The sequence below is a fragment of the Amphiprion ocellaris genome, chromosome 5, assembly GCF_022539595.1.
Source record: "Amphiprion ocellaris isolate individual 3 ecotype Okinawa chromosome 5, ASM2253959v1, whole genome shotgun sequence".
NCBI classification, from domain to species: Eukaryota; Metazoa; Chordata; class Actinopteri; family Pomacentridae; genus Amphiprion; species Amphiprion ocellaris.
In genome coordinates, this window is record NC_072770.1 from 23,679,765 (window position 1) to 23,698,484 (window position 18,720).

General features: G+C 39.3%; 1 protein-coding gene across 1 annotated transcript; it reads left to right on the top strand.

The window, feature by feature from the left end:
- The first annotated feature begins 967 nt into the window (after positions 1 to 967).
- Positions 968 to 17,897, top strand: ikbke (inhibitor of nuclear factor kappa B kinase subunit epsilon). The gene is made up of 21 exons (XM_023267229.3): positions 968 to 1,150; positions 1,638 to 1,737; positions 3,635 to 3,772; positions 4,006 to 4,135; positions 4,311 to 4,492; positions 7,652 to 7,812; positions 8,402 to 8,512; positions 8,653 to 8,832; positions 10,082 to 10,278; positions 10,491 to 10,549; positions 10,648 to 10,739; positions 10,889 to 10,990; positions 11,115 to 11,172; positions 13,674 to 13,786; positions 13,872 to 13,948; positions 14,038 to 14,077; positions 14,186 to 14,287; positions 15,217 to 15,313; positions 16,049 to 16,140; positions 16,219 to 16,290; positions 16,381 to 17,897. The coding sequence occupies exons 2-21, from the start codon at positions 1,639 to 1,641 to the stop codon at positions 16,442 to 16,444; spliced, it is 2,166 nt and encodes a 721-aa protein (XP_023122997.1). The 5' UTR covers positions 968 to 1,150; position 1,638; the 3' UTR covers positions 16,445 to 17,897.
- Positions 17,898 to 18,720: the final 823 nt, after the last annotated feature.

Here is an 18,720-nt window from a genome sequence, read left to right on the forward strand (position 1 = left end):
GACATAAATGTTAGCAGTTACTGAGTTAAAGGGCCATATGGTAGTTTTATTCTTTATGCTTTATGGAGTCCCTTTGAGCAAAAACAATATGCGGATGTTTTTCATTCACTCCATTATAATTCATCCTTAAAAGACCAACAACAGTACATCCAATTATTATCTATGCACCACTTTATCCTCACTAGAGTCTCCAAGGGGCTGGAGACTATCCCAGCTGACTTGGGGAGAAAGCAGGGGACATCCAGGACAGGTCACCAGTCTATCACAGGGCAACACAGAGACAAACAATCACATTTACAGACAATTTAGAGTTACCTCAGCATGTTTTGGACTGTGGGAGGAAGCCAGAGTACCCAGAGAAAACCCATGTATGCACAGGGAGAACATGCAGACTCCATGCAGAAAGATCCCAGGAAGGCCAGGACACGAACCGGGGATCTTCTAGCTGCAAGGTGCTAACCACCAACAACACACCAATGCACCATCAATGCAGCCCAACAATAGTACATTTTAATCATATTTTGTACTATATATATCTGGATATATATCTGCAAGAGAACCATCTGTGACCCTGTACTAGTTAGTCAACTCATTGGCCTGTGGATGTGGAAAGCATGACTTGGCTTTGAAACTATAGTAAATTATACAATGGCAAGTTATAATAACCTACAATTCCACTTTTAAGAAAAAATAAAATGAAAAGAGAATTTTTCAAACCAATTACAACATGACAACTAATTTAATAAATGACAACTAATTGATTAATCTTTGCAGCTCTAACAGGAAATTCCTCCATAGCTTCCTTTAAACCGATGGGTTCCCAACAAGGGCTCAGAGGAGGTCTTGGATTTCAAAATAAAATACATTTTGAATCTATTTTTTTCCCAAGTGTATGGGATGTCCCCTCTGCTCAGGGTGCTTTCACAGTCATATTTAGTCGAAAGCTCAAATCGTAGCTGTGGTTCAGACAAGCTCCGTCATCACCCAGAGTCCGCCCCGTGTCAAACCCACACTTCCTACATCCAACACCGCAGTGAGAAGAAGCTGCTGCCGCTCGGAAATCTTTGTTTGGACCCACTTCAGGGAGAAACTCAGGAATTTAGTTATCTTGTAAGAGTCTGAGCTGTTTCAGAAAGCAGACATTCCTCAGGTATGCAGTTGTTTGTCTTTACGGAAGAAGTTTGACTGTCTCAGTTCAGTTTCCAGACAAGTTTGGTTTACGGTAAAAATAAATAAACACGAAGCTGACAGAAGCTAACGTTCGTTACGGTTGATGTGAATTAGCTTCCTTAGCTTTAAAATAAAGTACGGCTAAGCTAACGTTACAGCTAGTGAGGAAAAAGCTCGATACGTTAGTTGTGAACTAACAGTGAGAATTTAGTGAACATAAATTGTGTCGACATGAAAAGTCGACAAGTGTATCGTGATGTTAGCTATCTAGTTTACAGCTCAAGAAATAAACACAATCATAATGCGAACTTAGCTTATCAAACTATTAGCTTCTCCTTTTAGCTAATGCCAGTTAGCATGTGTCTACTTTGTTTTGGGTTTTTCCAGGAATTAGCTTGTTGCTATTTCCTGAAGAGTGAGCAGGGTTTGTCTTGATTATTTTCCTCCTGCCTGTTTTTTTTCTGCAGTATGTCAGGACTGACAGCCAGCACAACCAACTACCTGTGGTCCATGCAGGATGTCCTTGGTCAGGGGGCTACTGCCAGCGTCTACAAGGCGAGAAATAAGGTGTGAATCTGTCTTCATAACATCCACATCACTGCTAGGGTGAACAGTGACCTATTTCTAATCAAAATCACCTGGTTTAATACTGCAATAAGCAAATCATGCAATTTAAGGTACTCTTTCTGCAGCACATCTGACACATCTTACTTCATTACTTCATTACTTAGCTTTTGTGATAGTTTTATGTTCTTTTGAAATATGTGGGAAGCAATTTGTGTCTTAAAGTTATCATCCTGGTGGTACAGTCTCTCCTTTATTAAGTTTAGTCCCAAACTACCTGTATAAATCACTGTCCCCAACAGTTTAGGTCCATATCAGTAAATCTGCAAATTAAAAATACACACTGTGCAGCACATCTGAGCCATCCATCCATCCATCCATTATCTATACACCGCTTAATCCTCACTAGGGTCGCGAGGGGTGCTGGAGCCTATCCCAGCTGACTCAGGTGAAGGCAGGGGACACCCTAGACAGGTCACCAGTCTGTCACAGGGCTACATACAGAGACAAACAAGCACTCTCACATTCACACCTACGGGCAATTTAGAATAATCAATTAACCTCAGCATATTTTTGGACTGTGGGAGGAAGCCGGAGTACCCGGAGAAAACCCACGCATGCACAGGGAGAACATGCAAACTCCATGCAGAAAGATCCCGGGAAAGCCGGGACGCGAACCAGGGACCTTCTTGCTGCAAGGCGAAAGTGCTAACCACTACGCCACTGTGCAGCCCCACATCTGAGCCAAAATGTATTTTACCAAAAAATTTTATTATTTCATTTAACTCAACTTGGTGTTTATGCTGCTTCTCAGCCATGCAAGTCCAACCTGTTTCAATTGTAGACACTGTTTACAGAAAGGTCTTATTATTTAATTATTAACTTAACACAGTCACAGCTTTTGTGAAAGTTCTATCACTTTCTGCTAAATAAAATACGATGGAAGCAATTCATATCTTTAAATTCTCACCCTGGTGGTGCAGTGTCTCTTTAATTATGTCTCTTTTGATATTTAGTCTCAAACTACCTGTATTAATCACTGTCACCAAGAGCTTAGGTCTATCAGTAAATCTGCAAATTTAAAATATGTGCTGTGCAGCAGACCTGACCCAAGGTGTATTATTTTTTATTATTATTACTTAATTTAGTGTATATACAGTTCCTCAGCCATGCATGTCCAACCTGTTTCAATCTAGGAAACTGTTTACAGAAAGGACTTTTTTTTTTTTTTTTTTTTTTTAAACTTAACAGAGTCATAGCCATTGTAATAATTCTATGTTCTGTTTTCTCTGCCAAGTAAAAAATTAGGAAATTAGCATCTTGATTTTCTCATCCTGGTGGTGCTGGTGGTGCAGTTGCGTAGTGGTCAGAAGTTCAAATCTGCTGTGTGAGGATTGCATGTTCTCTTTGTGCTCTCGCTTCCTCTCAGTCCAAAACCATGTATGATAAGTTACTGGTGATTCTAAATTGGCTGTAGGTGTGACAATGAGCGTGCATATTTTATATTTATCTTTCTCTCTGTGTTAGCTCTGTGATGGACTTGCAGCATGTATCTAATGTCTGAACTGGTACCACATGTCGTAATGATCATAACATGTTTTGAATCTGTTACACAGTGAATATTTAAGTGAAGCTCATTTTAAAATTATATTGCAACTCAAATTGCAGTATCTGTCAAAAAAATCGCAGTTAGATATTTTCTCAAAGTCATTCAGCCCTTATCCGTGCTGCCATTATCTCATATGTTCCAGCCTACTTTTTTGCTCAGAAGCGACATCAGGATGTGAGGTAAAATAGGCTGTGGTTAGAGTGATGTGGGCTGTTGCTGACGTTCTCACTGATGCTGTGATGTATTTTGCTGATGTAAAGTGTTTACGTGTGTCCGTGTGTGTGTGTGCAGAGATCGGGGGAACTGGTAGCCGTCAAAGTGTTCAACATGGTGAGCTACAACCGCCCCCATGAGGTCCAGATGAGAGAGTTTGAGATGCTAAGAAAGCTCAACCACAGCAATATAGTTAGACTGTTCACTGTGGAGGAGGTAAGGCTACAAAGAGAGGAGGAAACAGTACAACAAGGGCAAGTGTAGACCGCAGATGTGATAATGGAAGGAGATAACTGATTCAGAACTTTATCAAATGGCATTTGAATCCATAGTCCTATGCTGATGGATGCTGATATCAGATTGTTTTTATTCACCTATCTAGTCAGCTACTTGCAAACAAAGTCTCCAGTTTAATCCAACAACAATCTGTCAAATGTTTCTCTTACTAGCTGCCCTCTAAACAGAAGGTGCTGGTGATGGAGTATTGTTCAGGAGGAAGCTTGCTCAGCCTGCTTGAGGAGCCAGAAAACGCCTTTGGTCTGCCTGAAACAGAGTTCCTCACTGTATTACAGTGTGTAGGTGGGTGTGTGTGTGTGTCTAATATATATATATATATATATATATATATATATATATATATATATATATATATATATATATACATATATACATATATATACATATATATATACATATATTTTTTTTTTTTTTTCATGTACATATTTCTGAAGTATTCTCTGTCTTTTGTCTTCAGTGCAAGGTATGAACCACTTGCGAGAAAATGGTGTGGTACACCGAGACATTAAGCCAGGGAACATAATGCGGCAGGTCGGGGAGGACGGCAAGTCTGTTTACAAGCTGACAGACTTTGGAGCAGCAAGAGAGCTGGAAGATGATGAAAAATTTGTGTCCATTTACGGAACTGAAGAGTATCTGGTAAGATAACAGTGGTATGAATAAACTTAGTCAGCTTTGCAAATACCAGTAAATGCTCATAGTTTTTCCACCTAATGACAGAGAACGTCAAGTCTCTCTTGTAGTGGAATTAAGGTAGTATTATGCCTACTGTTATGATTATGGTTCACTGGCAGATACAAACATAAAGTACAATGCTATTCAAATGTACACCTTCACTGAGCAAAAGAAAGTTACTTCCCCTTGCATATAAAACATGGCATATTTATTTTTATGTAGCAGTGTCATTTTTTTCTGCCTATAAGTGTTAATTTTGCATCAATGTCAATATTTCATTTTAAAGCCTTTATCTGCTAATACAACAAGCTGCTGTCATCGTGCATCTCTAATCCGAGAATTTGCAGCCCAAAAATACTTTCTTGAACAAATAGTGACTTGGCTGTGCCTGTGTGAATTAAAAAAAAAAGAAATTTCTTAAACATCTCACCCAGTTTCTTTGAAATCTTTGAACTTGTTTTTTAATATATCTTGCTACCTAAACAGGACACATGAAAAAACTTAAAGTATGTATTAGAAGGATTGGACAGCAGGAGGTGCTTCCCAGAAGAGGTGCAGCCACCTCTTTCTTTCTTAGATTTATCTCATACCTGCAGGTCAGCTTAGCCTGTAGGCAGTTTTAACATAGACAGCTGCATTCATAGTCCATTGACTTTACCAACAGAAAGTCCTTTACTGCCTCAGTGATGGGGGCATTACTGAGGAAGTGCATTCTAACCTCATGCCTTAAATAAATAAAGGCGCCCAAGTAAAGGGAAATAAGATGTGATAACAATGATAACATTGTGCATTTGGTAACTTCTCAGTTTTCCATCAATGAAAGCTCCCTAGGCTCAGTCATAGAAACAGTAATGTCTTTCAATGTTACATTTGTAACCCGTTCTTAAGAAAATAACAGTATCTATTTTTAAAATCAAAGGTGCAATATATATAGTCTCTTTATTTCTACAGATTTAACTGTTTCCTTTTATACTCAAGTTGTGTGCTTCTAGACTTTTCTTTGTTTAATCATTTCATTTTTTGTGGTTTCCTAATGGGAACGGCTCACCCTCTGAGCTGAGATCTGAATGTGTTTGTTCTATGTGACCGATGGTTTGTTAGAAACCCCACCACTGCATGTGAGTCCAAACCAGACTGATGTGAGAATCCTGTGTCACCAGGATCAGGTTTCACAGTAAAGTCAACCTTACATTGTTGAACTGACTGTAAGAAGTTTGTAGAGGCCAAATCATAATATTTCAAAGCAACTGCCATAGCCAAGACTGGGTGTCCCTCTAGTGGTCAAATAAGTAAACATACTGAGTATAAGAATGAAAATACTATGCACACAGAATAGCCTGACAGACCAACAACCATTGGTTACTATGATGCACAGTGACTGTATTTAAATGGAACAACATACACACGTGGACAAAATTGTTGGTACCCCTCGGTTAATGAAAGAAAAACCCAGAATGGTCACAGAAATAATTTGAATCTAACAAAAGTAATAATAAATAAAAATTCTATGAAAATTAACCAATGAAAATCAGACATTGCTTTTGAACAGTGGTTTAACAGAATTATTTTAAAAAATAAACTCATGAAACAGGCCTGGACAAAAATGATGGTACTCTTAACTTAGTATTTTGTTGAACAACCTTTTGAGGCAATCACTGCAACTATCAACCAACTCAAACCATTTCTGTACCTGTTAATGAGACTTCTGCACCTCTCAGCAGGTATTTTGGTCCACTCCTCATGAGCAGACTGCTACAGTTGTCTCAGGTTTGAAGGGTTCCTTCTCCAGACGCCATGTTTCAGCTCCTTCCACAGATGTTCAATAGGATTTAGATCAGGGCTCATAGAGGCCACTTCAGCATAGTCCAGTGTTTTCCTCTTAGCCATTCTTGGCTGTTTTTAGTTGTGTGTTTTGGTTCATTATCCTGTTGCAAGATCCATGACCTGTGACTGAGACCAAGCTTTCTGACACTGGGCAGCACATTTCTCTCTAGAATACCTTGATAGTCATGAGATTTCATTGTACCCTGCACAGATTCAAGACACCCTGTGCCAGATGCAGCAAAGCAGCCCCAGAACATAACAGAACCTCCTCCATGTTCCACAGTAGGGACAGTGTTCTTTTCTTGATATGCTTCATTTTTGCGTCTGTGAACATAGAGCTGATGTGCCTTGCCAGAAAGTTCCAGTTTTGTCTGGTCTGTCCATAGGACATTCTCCCAGAAGCTTTGTGGCTTGTCAACATGCAGTTTGGAAAATTCCAGTCTGTCTTTTTTATCATTTGTTTTCAACAATGATGTCCTCCTTGGTCGTCTCCCATGAAGTCCACTTTGGCTCAAACAACGACGGATGGTGAGATCTGACACTGATGTACCTTGACCTTGGAGTTCACCTTTAATGTCTTTAGAGGTTGTTCTGGGCTCTTTTGTTACCATTCGTATTATCCATCTCTTCCATTTGTCATCAATTTTCCTCCTGCAGCCACATCCATGGAGGTTGGCTACAGTCTCATGGATCTTAAATTTCTGAATAACGTGCAACTGTAGTCACAGGAACATCAAGCTGCTTGGAGATGGTCTTATAGCCTTTACCTTTAACATGCTTGTCTATAATTTTCTTTCTAATCTCCTGAGACAACTCTCTCCTTGGCTTCCTCTGGTCCATGTTTAGTGTGGTACACACCATGTCACCAAACAGCACAGTGACTACTGTAACCCTATAAATAGGCCGACTGACTGATTACAAGTTTGTAGACACCTGTGATGCTAATTAGAGGACACACCTTGATTGAACATGTCCCTATGGTCACATTATTTTCAGTCTTTTCTAGAGGTACCATCATTTTTATCCAGGCCTGTTTCATGAGTTTATTTGTTAAAATAATTCTGTTGAACCACTGTTTAAAAGCAATGTCTGATTTTCATTGGTTAATTTTCAGATAATTTTTATTTATTATTACTTTTGTCAGAATCAAATTATTTCTGTGACCATTGTGGGTTTTTCTTTTATTAACTGAGGGGTACCAACAGTTTTGTCCACGTCTGTAGATAATCTCAACAAATATGTATATGAATGTATTCTGTTTTCTTATCATACTGTGTGTGGCTGTTTGTGTGTGTTTAGCATCCAGACATGTATGAACGTGCCGTGCTGCGTAAACCTCATCAGAAATCCTATGGAGTGAGTGTTGACCTGTGGAGTATCGGTGTGACCTTATATCATGCCGCCACTGGGAGTCTTCCCTTCACACCGTACGAAGGACCCCGCAGAAACAAACCCACCATGTAAGTTAATATGTTTGGTGTGAAAAAGTAAATCACAGACAACTCATTTCTGATGACAGGAGTTTCAAACTATGAAACTGAAATCATAGCTTATAACGGGATTTTAAAATAGACAAATCTTGCCACTCAACAAGCATATTTGTGATGCCCCTTGACAGTTATTTTGACCAACATGACCAGATCTTTTTCAAAATGAATGGAGAGCGAGCCTTAACTGCAATTTTAATGACCACCACAACATAAAAACTCTATTTTCTCCCAGTGTTATACTATTACGTATGTGCATGGTTTTACAACATCAGGCCAACGCTATTGGCTGGATGTTTTCCAGTTCACCTAAAAGAGAGCAGATGATTCGATTTTTGACAAGAGGGTTGGGACAAGTATCATACAACCACAACCTTTGACATAGATTTCTATTCAGGGACGTTTAGGTCCAGAGTCTCTCCTTTTTTATGTATTTTCTGATATTAATTTAGTCTCAAACTGCCTTTATTAATCACTATCCCCAGTGGCCCAGGTCTGTACGGATTGGCAGGACCTGCTGCATGTTGTTTCATCAGCCTGACTTGTGTGTTTCATTTTGTAGGTACAAAATAACTACAGGGAAACCTATAGGAGCAATAGCTGGCATACAGCGGGTGGAAGGTGGACCTATAGAGTGGAGCTACCACCTACCTCACAGCTGTCAGCTGTCACAGTATGTCAGCTAATGGAAATCATTTGAGCATGTATCTGTGATTCTTTACTGAGATCATCTAATGCTTATTTTCCTTGTCTCCATCTACCACTCTCCTTTTCTGTCCCTGTCTTTCTTTTTCTATCTTTCTGTTTCTGTAGGGGTCTGAAGGTGCAGCTGGTTCCAGTACTAGCAGGTATACTGGAGGCCGACCAGGAGAGATGCTGGGGTTTTGACCAGTTCTTCACAGCCACCACAGATATATTACAGCGACAGGCAGTTCATCTCTTCTCTCTGCAGCAGGCTGTAGCACACTGTATCTACATTCATCACTATAACACGTAAGTCTACTCTGGTGTATCATCGAACACATTATTCTGCTCAAACTTAAATAAAGCAGGGTTAAGAAGATCTATTTAAAATGTAACAGACTTGCAATAAAGAGCATTGTTTCCAAATCATCAGACATTTTCAGATCTATAATCAGCTGCAAGAGCCAATAAAACCTACAGGGAAAAGCATTGGATTGCCACAATGTTTTCACGTCCCTTGTTTTTTTTTTTCAAACCAGAACTTAAAGTTGCAGAATTTTACCCATATTTGTCTGATATCAGAGATATAATAATTTTGGTGCCACGACATGTAAGGGGAAAAATGGCAGTTCAGAATTAAATATGCTTGGCCTGATCATTTGCTGTTTTTGTGGCTTTGTGGAATGACAGAAGAGAGGAAAATGTAGAACAAAATAAATCCATGTAAAATAAGTAGTAGAAGAAAATGGGATGTGGACATTTTTAGAAAAGTGTTAAATTGATTATTGACCACAAGACTTATTCAAATAATGAATTCCCCAACACTTGCTATAATTCATGGAATCCATGTCAAAAATGTGCAGCATTTGCAAAATAATGGGGAGTGATGTGTGTAATACATTTAATGTGATAATGCGAGTCTGTGCTGAGCTCTAGATTGTATCTGTGATCCCAAATTGCTTGCATTAAGAGTTTTCCTCTCAGTTAATTGAATCCCTGCAGCAGAACTCGGAGGGTGTATATTACAAGCTTCTAATCTGAGGATAACGAGTTTGTGCAAGCTGAATAAATAAAATATGAATTGTTTAGATAAAATGTACAGTGGTGAGCGCCTGCAGTAGCCTGGTGGTATTGTGACTGTGACGTCCGCAGCTGGGGGTCATAGTTGCTTGTTATTTCTCTCTTTCTGCTTCCACATTCCCTGTTTTTAGATGCTTTGTATCCTATCAAATAAAGGACATATTTGATAACACCAAACAACAACAAAAAAACATTTTCAGCACACAGGGTGGGGGGACACCCCTGTGAATTAGATGTGTTTCAGATAGTAGATAGTAATTTTTTTTTCGTATGATTCTTTTTACAGGGGAATTGTTAGTTTGAGCACAAGTGTCTTGTGTTTAAACTAACCAACAATCCCCCTGTAAAAAGAATCATACAAAATGTCAGTGGCCAAAAGCGCTGGCCACAATCTAAAGATGTTTTCAGAATGTAAAATTTCTCCTGGAAGTTAAAATTGTGTCCAGTGACTGAAAATGCTGTCCCTCTTCTCATCCAGAGTATCAGCCTTCTTTGAGGAGGTGGCATCTCAGACTGGTATCGGGGTTCAGCAGCAACACCTGATGTATCTGGGTCATTACCTGCCCCTGGAGGGGAACATGAAAGTGGTCAACCTTCCACATACTTCACCTTCTCGGCCCCTCATTCTGCTCAGCTATGCACCTGGAGCAAACACCAGCCTGCCCTTCAAAGAACGTAAGAAAAACAAAGTCATGTACACCTTTGCTACGATTCTGTGAGGTTCTGATCTTCTCTCGTCTTTATCCTTTGCTGTTTTGGATATGAGCCATATTTCAGTTTAACATGCTCTAGATGTGTTATGCAGAATAAAGGTTAGTTATAAAGGATTGCTATCGTATTTGAAGTAATGTGTGAGCGTACACACATCATATGTTTTTGTTTTGTAGCGGAGACTCCAGTCATTCCTTCCAGGTTTGATGTCATGGCAGACTACAGTTTCTCCAAGGTACGGCTGCTTTTCTGTCCCACTGATGCCTAATGTTAGGTTCATTTCTCATGTGAGTCATAATTTGTTTTCTCCTCTTATCCCCTTGTTGCCTGCAGGTAATAGTAGGAGTGATCCACCAGTACCTGAGGATAGTACAGCTGCTCCACACGCACCGAGAGCTGCTGCTGCAGGGATACTACAGCTACATGTGAGAAGCACGCACGCTAAAATAAAGATTATTTGTTTCCCTGCACTGAGTGATGTATGAGATGACTCAAGGTAATGGCCCTTTTCAAACTCTTATCCCTTCTGTTACTCCTCTATGTCTCCCTATTTTACACTCTGATCGTTTCTCAGGATGAAAATGCGCAATGAATGCGGAGAAGCCATGCACAGTATTGCGATGATTACCCTTAGATTGCAGTCCTGTCTCAGCACGGATCACAGATTTCAAACACTGTAAGTTTATTTACATTTTTGGTGTAAATATAGCAAATTCATTATGTATGTATGAATGTAATATTCTCATCTTTAACTGTTCGTCTTTTTCTTTTTTTCCTCTCATATCTTTTCCGGTCCTTAGAAGCCCTTACACTTCTGAAAGTCAAGGCTTAGCAGATCACAGTCAAAAGCTACAGCAGGTGAGTGTCTTCAAAAAGCATCATCAGAGACCAGTTTGACTAATGTGGTTGTACAGAGTAGTAGTGGGAATTGGCTTATGCAGATTTCTTTTTTCCCCACTTATTGTTCAATATACAGTAAGTACATACACTTCTTTTCTTTTTTTTAATGTACACTTAACTACAACTAATGCCATGTTATTAGCTATACGCTAAGTCCGATCTCAAGAAGGTATTAAAGTTATTTTTTGTTTGAAGTGATTTAGTCGGTCGTGGTCGTTTTGAAGTAGCGGTTGACTGCTAAGGGTTTTTCCCCATGATATTGTTGGTTTTTAGCAGCTACTGTATGTAACAGTTTAGCCACATATCAACAAATCCCCAGGTGTCAAGTGTGATACTAGTAAGAAATGAACTCCCAGTGTCAAGCTTAATCTTTTCTAAGACTAACAGTTACATTTGCATGTCGTCCCACAAACATCCCACATGACAAATCTCAGAAGTATGAGTGGAAGCTGGGGACGCCCATCTAATTTTGAGCCCTGTAACTTGGTTTAGCTAGCTGAAGGCTTATTGCATTACAATTCCCAACTGAAGGAATGTGGCATTTCTTAGGTAGGAAACCAAACTCATCCTAATTTTACAGATGGTTGACATTGTATATGTTATGAAGTGTGGTAAATTAAATATACTGAGCTTTGAAGGCAAGAAAGTGAAGTCTCACCGTTTGCTCTCAGGTAAAATTACATCAGTATTGGCAAGTTTCTCTTTCTTTCATGGCACCCTCTGAGAATGACCAATAAGGTTGTCCTACTGTAGATTCTGCATGACTTGTTTGGTTTCTGGACTTGTGAAATGCTGTAAATGAGGGCTGAACAATTACTCATTTTCAAATGAAAATCGCAATTTGAAACAATGCAGATATCAAATTGCAAAGGCTGCAATTTAGGCTATATGTTATGCACAACATCCGACCCAGGGTTCAAACTGTTGTCACTGGTTTTACAAATTCATGCCATTTTCCTCCTGTTTCAGTCTTGCTTTTGATCCTCTGTGGTAAAGCTCCCTCAGGTTTTACAGCTATTACACAGTGAACTGAAGCTTTACTTTAAAAAATTATATTGTAAATCAAATTGCAGTCGCTGTCAGAATAATAGCAATTAGACCTTTTCCCCCAAATCATTCAATCCTATCGTGAGGTAATTAGCCAGGGCTGATGATCTTAAAATGACATTTATTAAGCCTTATTAATTAACCAGACAATTCATCAGTCATCATATCGTTACTTTGGAGGCTGCAGGTTTTGATTTTACTTAGTGTGTAGACGAAACGCATGACTTTTACCTTAGTGTTCAAAATAAACTGGGACTTTTGTGTAATTAGAATGAAATGTGAAAGGACCAAAACAAGCACCAAAGTATCCTATAGACTCAGTGAGAAAGGAGTCATCATTCTTTAATAATAATAATAATAAATTTTATTTATAAAGCGCTTTTCCAAAAACTCAAAGACGCTGTACATAAAATACAATAAGATAAAACAAAACTGTTAATTAAAATCAATAGATAGTAAAACAAGTTCAAGATAAAATACAGAATCACTTAAGGAAAGCAGATCTAAAAAGGTGAGTCTTTAAAAGGGATTTAAATGTGGTGAGGTTGGTGCAGTCACGGAGGGCATGGGGGAGTGAGTTCCAGAGTGTGGGGGCGGCAATGGCGAAGGCTCTGTCCCCCCAATGTCGCCGGCTGGTCCTGTGCGGGATGGAAAGGAGGTTTGTGTGGGAGGAGCGGAGATTCCTGGGGGGGGTGTAGGGGAGGAGCAAATCGGTAAGGTAAGAGGGGGCAAGATTATGGATGGACTTGAAGGTGAGGAGAAGCAGTTTGTACTGGATGCGGTGTGAAATGGGGAGCCAATGGAGGTTCTGCAGGACGGGGGTGATATGGTCGTGAGAACAGGTTCGGGTGAGGAGTCGGGCAGCAGAGTTTTGAATGAGTTGAAGTTTATTGAGAACTTTGGAGGTGGAGCCGAAGAGAATGCTATTGCAGTAGTCAAGGCGGGAAGTGACGAAGGCATGAATGAGGGTTTCAGCGGCTGAGAAGGAGAGGAAGGGGCGGAGACGGGCGATGTTGCGGAGATGGAAATAGGCAAAGGAACCTGCTTTGAAGGCCACGTATCTAATACGTCCTTGGAGGAGACACTGAATCCCGACATGGATTATGAGGGACTATGTTGTATATTGTTGGTGGCAACTGTAGAAGGTAGTATTTGAAAAGGATTCAAATCAGTTGTCACATTGCCTTGGTGTTATAGCAACATTTACCCTGACAATATTGCAGCAACACTGGATACAAAGAAATCAGTGTTTTCTCTGCTGCAGTTAAAAGTAAAAATTGCACCATAAGAAACAGGAGATGATGCCCTTCATTATTGATACTGTATATGTTGACTAATCCACAGTGCAGGAGTGCAGATTTGTTTTCTCTACATTTAACGGGTGTGACACTCTTTGGCTGCTCTCTCTACAGGTCCATAAACATCTACCGATATACACAACAGGTATCCAAGAGTTTCAGAACCAACTGGACCACCTGCAGATAGAACAGGCCAAGCTGGCCGAGACTCTGGCCAATGACAAGAGGTGCTTTGGGGGAGCCGGAATGCAAAGCTTCAGGGTGGACAGAAGGGTTCTTGGCATTTAATCTTGGATCTCTTGTCTCCCTCAGCTGCCAGAAGATGGAGATGCTGCTACAGAAGATCATGGCAATTCATCAGCAGTATCGTAAAGACAGACTGACTGGCAGTACGCATACTTCTCTGATTGTATGTATAGTGTATTTGATGTTTGTGTATTCTATTATTTGCCTGACAAGATTCTAATTTATACCACAGAGCTTGCATATAATGACGAGCAAATCCACAAGTTTGAGAAGTGAGTGTGTGTCTTTTATTCAGGATTTATTTGACCACGCAGCTGGTGTTCCAGCCTGTGAAGCATCTGAGCCTCGCCACTAATCTGCTTGTCAATCTTACTTGCCAGAATCCACCTGTCATCCCACATTAAGCGAGTGAAATCTCTCTTCAGAGAGGACTACGTGCACAGATACAAAGAGCTTTTAGCGTCAACCAGGACGTGGAGCAGGTCAGAGAAAGCTGTCAAGGCCCTTTTTTATATTAGAGAAACAGTGTGAACTTTGCACGAGGGTTCTTATCCTAGCAAGTCTTGCAGGAATAACAATAAAGTAATGTTCGTTTGGTTTGACAGACATTAATATAGATGAAAACTTGTGTGAAGATGATTAGCAAAGGTAAGACATTGCTAATCAGCAATGCGTTATGAATCATTATACTTCTGTTTAGCCTGCCACTTTGACTCTTACTGTGAGCTCATTTTTCACTGCAATATGAAGTCCTGAACCTCTATAGAAACAGCACAACTATGCCTAGAGGTACAGAGAACCTGAAAATAAATTTTGTGCAGTATAACAAAGTAATAATGCTGTAAACCAGAAAAGGAAAAAGTTGAACTTCTTAGTGTTTTATACAAATTTCGAAAACTGAAAGCTGCATGTTTTTCATGTACCCACTGGTGTTACCATTACTTGAAAAAATGTTGTATTACTTCTATTTTTAATATATCTCCACATTTGTTTCCTGTCAACTCTGTAAAAATTCAGGGACTTTCGACTGAACTGCATTCAGACAAAAAGTCCCTGAATTTTTGTCAGCCGTCACTGGTCGCAGCTGAGTCACTAATGGTTTCACAGTTGTGGAGATGAAATTAAAATGATTGTTTTTTACAGAGTTGGGTAAGTGAAAACTGTTTATTTGGGGGAATTTTTAATGAGACAGTATACAATGATTTCTATGGGCAATAATGAATTTAAGCTTAGATCTGGGTAATTTCCTGACCGAAAGGCACATCACAGAGGAGTAGTTCATGGCCTATTGAAATGTTTTAGCATTAAACATTTGCAGTTCTTCTTGCTCATTATTAAGTCCAGCAGGCTTTAGGATTTTGTAAAGATGGTACCCTTTTCTTACTCAGATATGTTTTTCTTTTTATTGCAGTGTTATGCTGGAAATGCAGACTCGACTACAGGACTTCAGTTCTTTCTCCACAGGCTTGTTGGCAGACTTGGAGATGAGTGAGCAGCGTCAGAATAAGGTGAACATTATCAGTTTTCATGCCTTTCATCGTGTTTTTCATGTTTGAAACGGGGACGTGTAGACTTTCTGTTTGCAGAAAAGTCAAGCTTGTATCTGACGCTATATTCATGCAGTCTCACAAGCATTCGTGCTCTACTATTTTACACTTTTTCTTGTTTTCACTTGAAAGGTTTTTGAATTATCATGAATGTCTGACTCATCGAATGTAGATTGTGGGTGATCTTGCCATTGGTTGCACATTTTAGCACTTATTTCTCTTCCCTTTTCCCTGTTGCTGTTCCTGTTTTTAAATTCTCTTCACTACAGGAATCAATAGCAGCTGAAGTATAGGCAGGCTTCACCTTAAGTGCACAGAGTTTAAAATATCTAATTATGTTTGTCTGTAAAAGTCAGTAAAAGTCATATCTACCCAGCGATCCTGTTCTTTTGTGGAGACTTTTCCATTTTAATAATAGTGCTCGCCTCATCGTGTGCCAAATATCCCTCCAAAACAAGTCTCCGCCCCCATCCCTGACATTATTTTGCCGGGTGGCCGTCACTGAATTCTGGGCTTTAGCACTGCCAAGGCGATTGTGATTGATTTACAGAAATCCAAACACGCAGAAGTGTTTTTCTCATGTAGCGGAATGATAATGGGAGCATTCTCCGGTGCTGACACAGCGCCGAGGAGATATTGGTGTTGGTGATGTCATGGATCTCCGGGGTGATGTAATGTCTCATCTGTCCTCCTCAGGCGATGGACAGAATCCTTTTCAATCTGCAGTCCAAGAGGGAAGGACAGCAGCCTGGAATCACACCCAGAGACAAGGACCAGATGGTCTCCAGGTTTGTCTTTCTGTCTGTGTGTGTGAAATGGAGACAGCTTCCCAATTTACCCTGACAATGCATCATGCTTTATTGTAGGATGCACCATTTGAAGGAGGAAATGGAGATCTTGGTGAGGGAGCTGCAGTGTAACAACAGCATTATTGAGAGGTCAGTTGAGTGACCGTCTCCTGTCTGTAAATCTCATCTATCATAACTCACATTCAGCATAACGATGACTGTATTTCTTTGGTCCTGTAGTCTGGGAGCAGTGAACCCTTCAGCAGCTCTGGAGCCGAGTCTGACCCGACCGTCTACACTGTGACAAAAAATGCAGCATCTGTGCATCCTAAACTCACAAATTCACATGCATTCTCTCTGACAATCGCCTCATTTGAACAGCCATTAACGAATAGTTTAGTGGATGTTTTTCTCAAGGACTGCTATATGAAGAGGAAGCAGCTGAAGACAATCGATAAAATGTGAAACTCAGTTTAGAGATAAGATGCACAGAAAGACAAAGGAGGAAAGGCCACTGCGGAGACTGAGTACAGCAGTTCAATACAAACCTCATTAATGCCTTTAGTGTTATTGTATTTTTAATAGGCTGCCATTGTGATAGACTGTCAGGATAAAGCAAAATGAATGCTATTTTTGTGGTTGTTTGTTATTGACCCAACAGAAAAAGCAGATTGTGGAAACCTTTAATGGTAAATTTAACCTGACTCAATCTTTAAGTGCATTTATATTTGTATTTGTATCCTGGTTGTGAGTCTTATCCTTATTTTGATCATGTTTGAGATAAAATGTATACAATGGAGCACCAGTAATCTACTTATTCATATCCCTGTCAGTGTGATTATAGCAGTATCAAGGCTTGTGATTATATGTGTGCATCCAGTTTCCCACCATCTCAGCGACAATAGTTTGTTTAGAAGACTGAGTAACTCCAGGTTCATCCAGGTTTCTTGAAATCAATATATGATTTTATCCAGGTTTGATAAAACTGAAACAGGGTAAACCAAAACTTGATTTTCATCAGGATACATGTATGTATGTAAGCTCTCATGTAGACAAAAGTCTGTGTGTGTGTGTGTGTGTGTGTTGTCATATAGTCTGAAATGACTGTATAGTATATCATTGTAAATTCAGTGATTGATGGCATCATTGACTAACAGAATCTCTAGACAAACTGCACTGTCATTTGTGGTTTTAAAGTTTGTCTCTGTTCCTGTTGATGTTTTACTGGAATAATAAGTTATTTCTCTGTATTTTATCACGGGATTCATCGTGAAAAAGAAGAAACACAATCAGGGAAACTCAGCACCCACCACAGAGTCCCCTTTTCTTTACAGAGCTGCATGTGGCTAACACAGTGACTGTATAGCAAAAAGACATTATGAAATGACATTAACACGTGTGGGCCACCCTGTGGGGAAATCCCAGACCTTATTATTTGTTGTTTATGAAAGGGCAATGCATGAGGTGAAAGAATTTTTTTAAATGTACTTCTTTTCTTATTGTGTTTATTGCCACATTTTTAGTCTTTCACTCTTGTGAAATAATGTGACCCAAGTCTATTTTCAGGCAGTAAACTGAAAGTAAAAATCATTTCATGTCCTGTCTTGTCAGTTGGCAGTGGTGAAGAAACAACACACTCTGGAAATTCTGTAAGGTCATGAATGACTGTGTGACAGTAGTGCTCAAAAAACTGAACACAAAAACAACAGTTGTGACTCTCACAAGTCAACTGTAATAAACTGAAAGTTTTCTACTCAGTCTGTAGGAGAGCTGTGGGTGTTTCTCGGCCTCGCTAGGGGGATGAGCTCAACTGCGTCTGTGGTTTTTTTGCAGCTCATATGACGTGCTTTTGGCAAAGTGGAAAGTTTTTCTTTTTATTACCGTTTCAAGCTTATACACTGTGTGACATTGTGTTTTTGATGGCTTTGATTCTCCTCTAGATCAAGGCAATGTTCAGCACATCAAGGCCCACACCAACACTCCTGATTCATTCCTACACACCAGTTTCATTGTATGTTGTTGGTTATTTGTTAGTGAGATAGTGATTGTCAATAGTGGCACAACAGTTCTGTTTTATGGCCTTATAAAAGTAAATCTGTAGTGTAAAAAATTTACTTTTTAAACATTTTTTTGTTCTTTTTTTTACATTTTACAGGTATTCAACAGATTTTCACTGCTTTGTTTTATTACAAATATGTGGTAAAATCAGAAGTAAAAAGGTATTTATTTACATGATGATTGTAAGAAGAAAACTGTCAAATTGTACATAATGTTCACATCAAAAATCTGTATTTTTACAAATAGCAATTTGTTCTTTTACAATGCACAATAATGTGTGTATGGAAAAATATTATTTTACAAATATTTGCTGTTATTTTTACTGGTTTACATTACAATGCTCCACTTTGAAATTTTTTGTCACACATTTGCTGCCAGATTACCATTGCTTTTACAGTTTTTTTTTTTTTTTTTTTTTTTTACAGTATATAGACAACTTTACTTAGTCTAAGAGAGTCGCCAGATGTCAAATCGTGGCTCCTTAGGTGAAATTTGCCTTACCATATTTTTTAAACTCTTGGC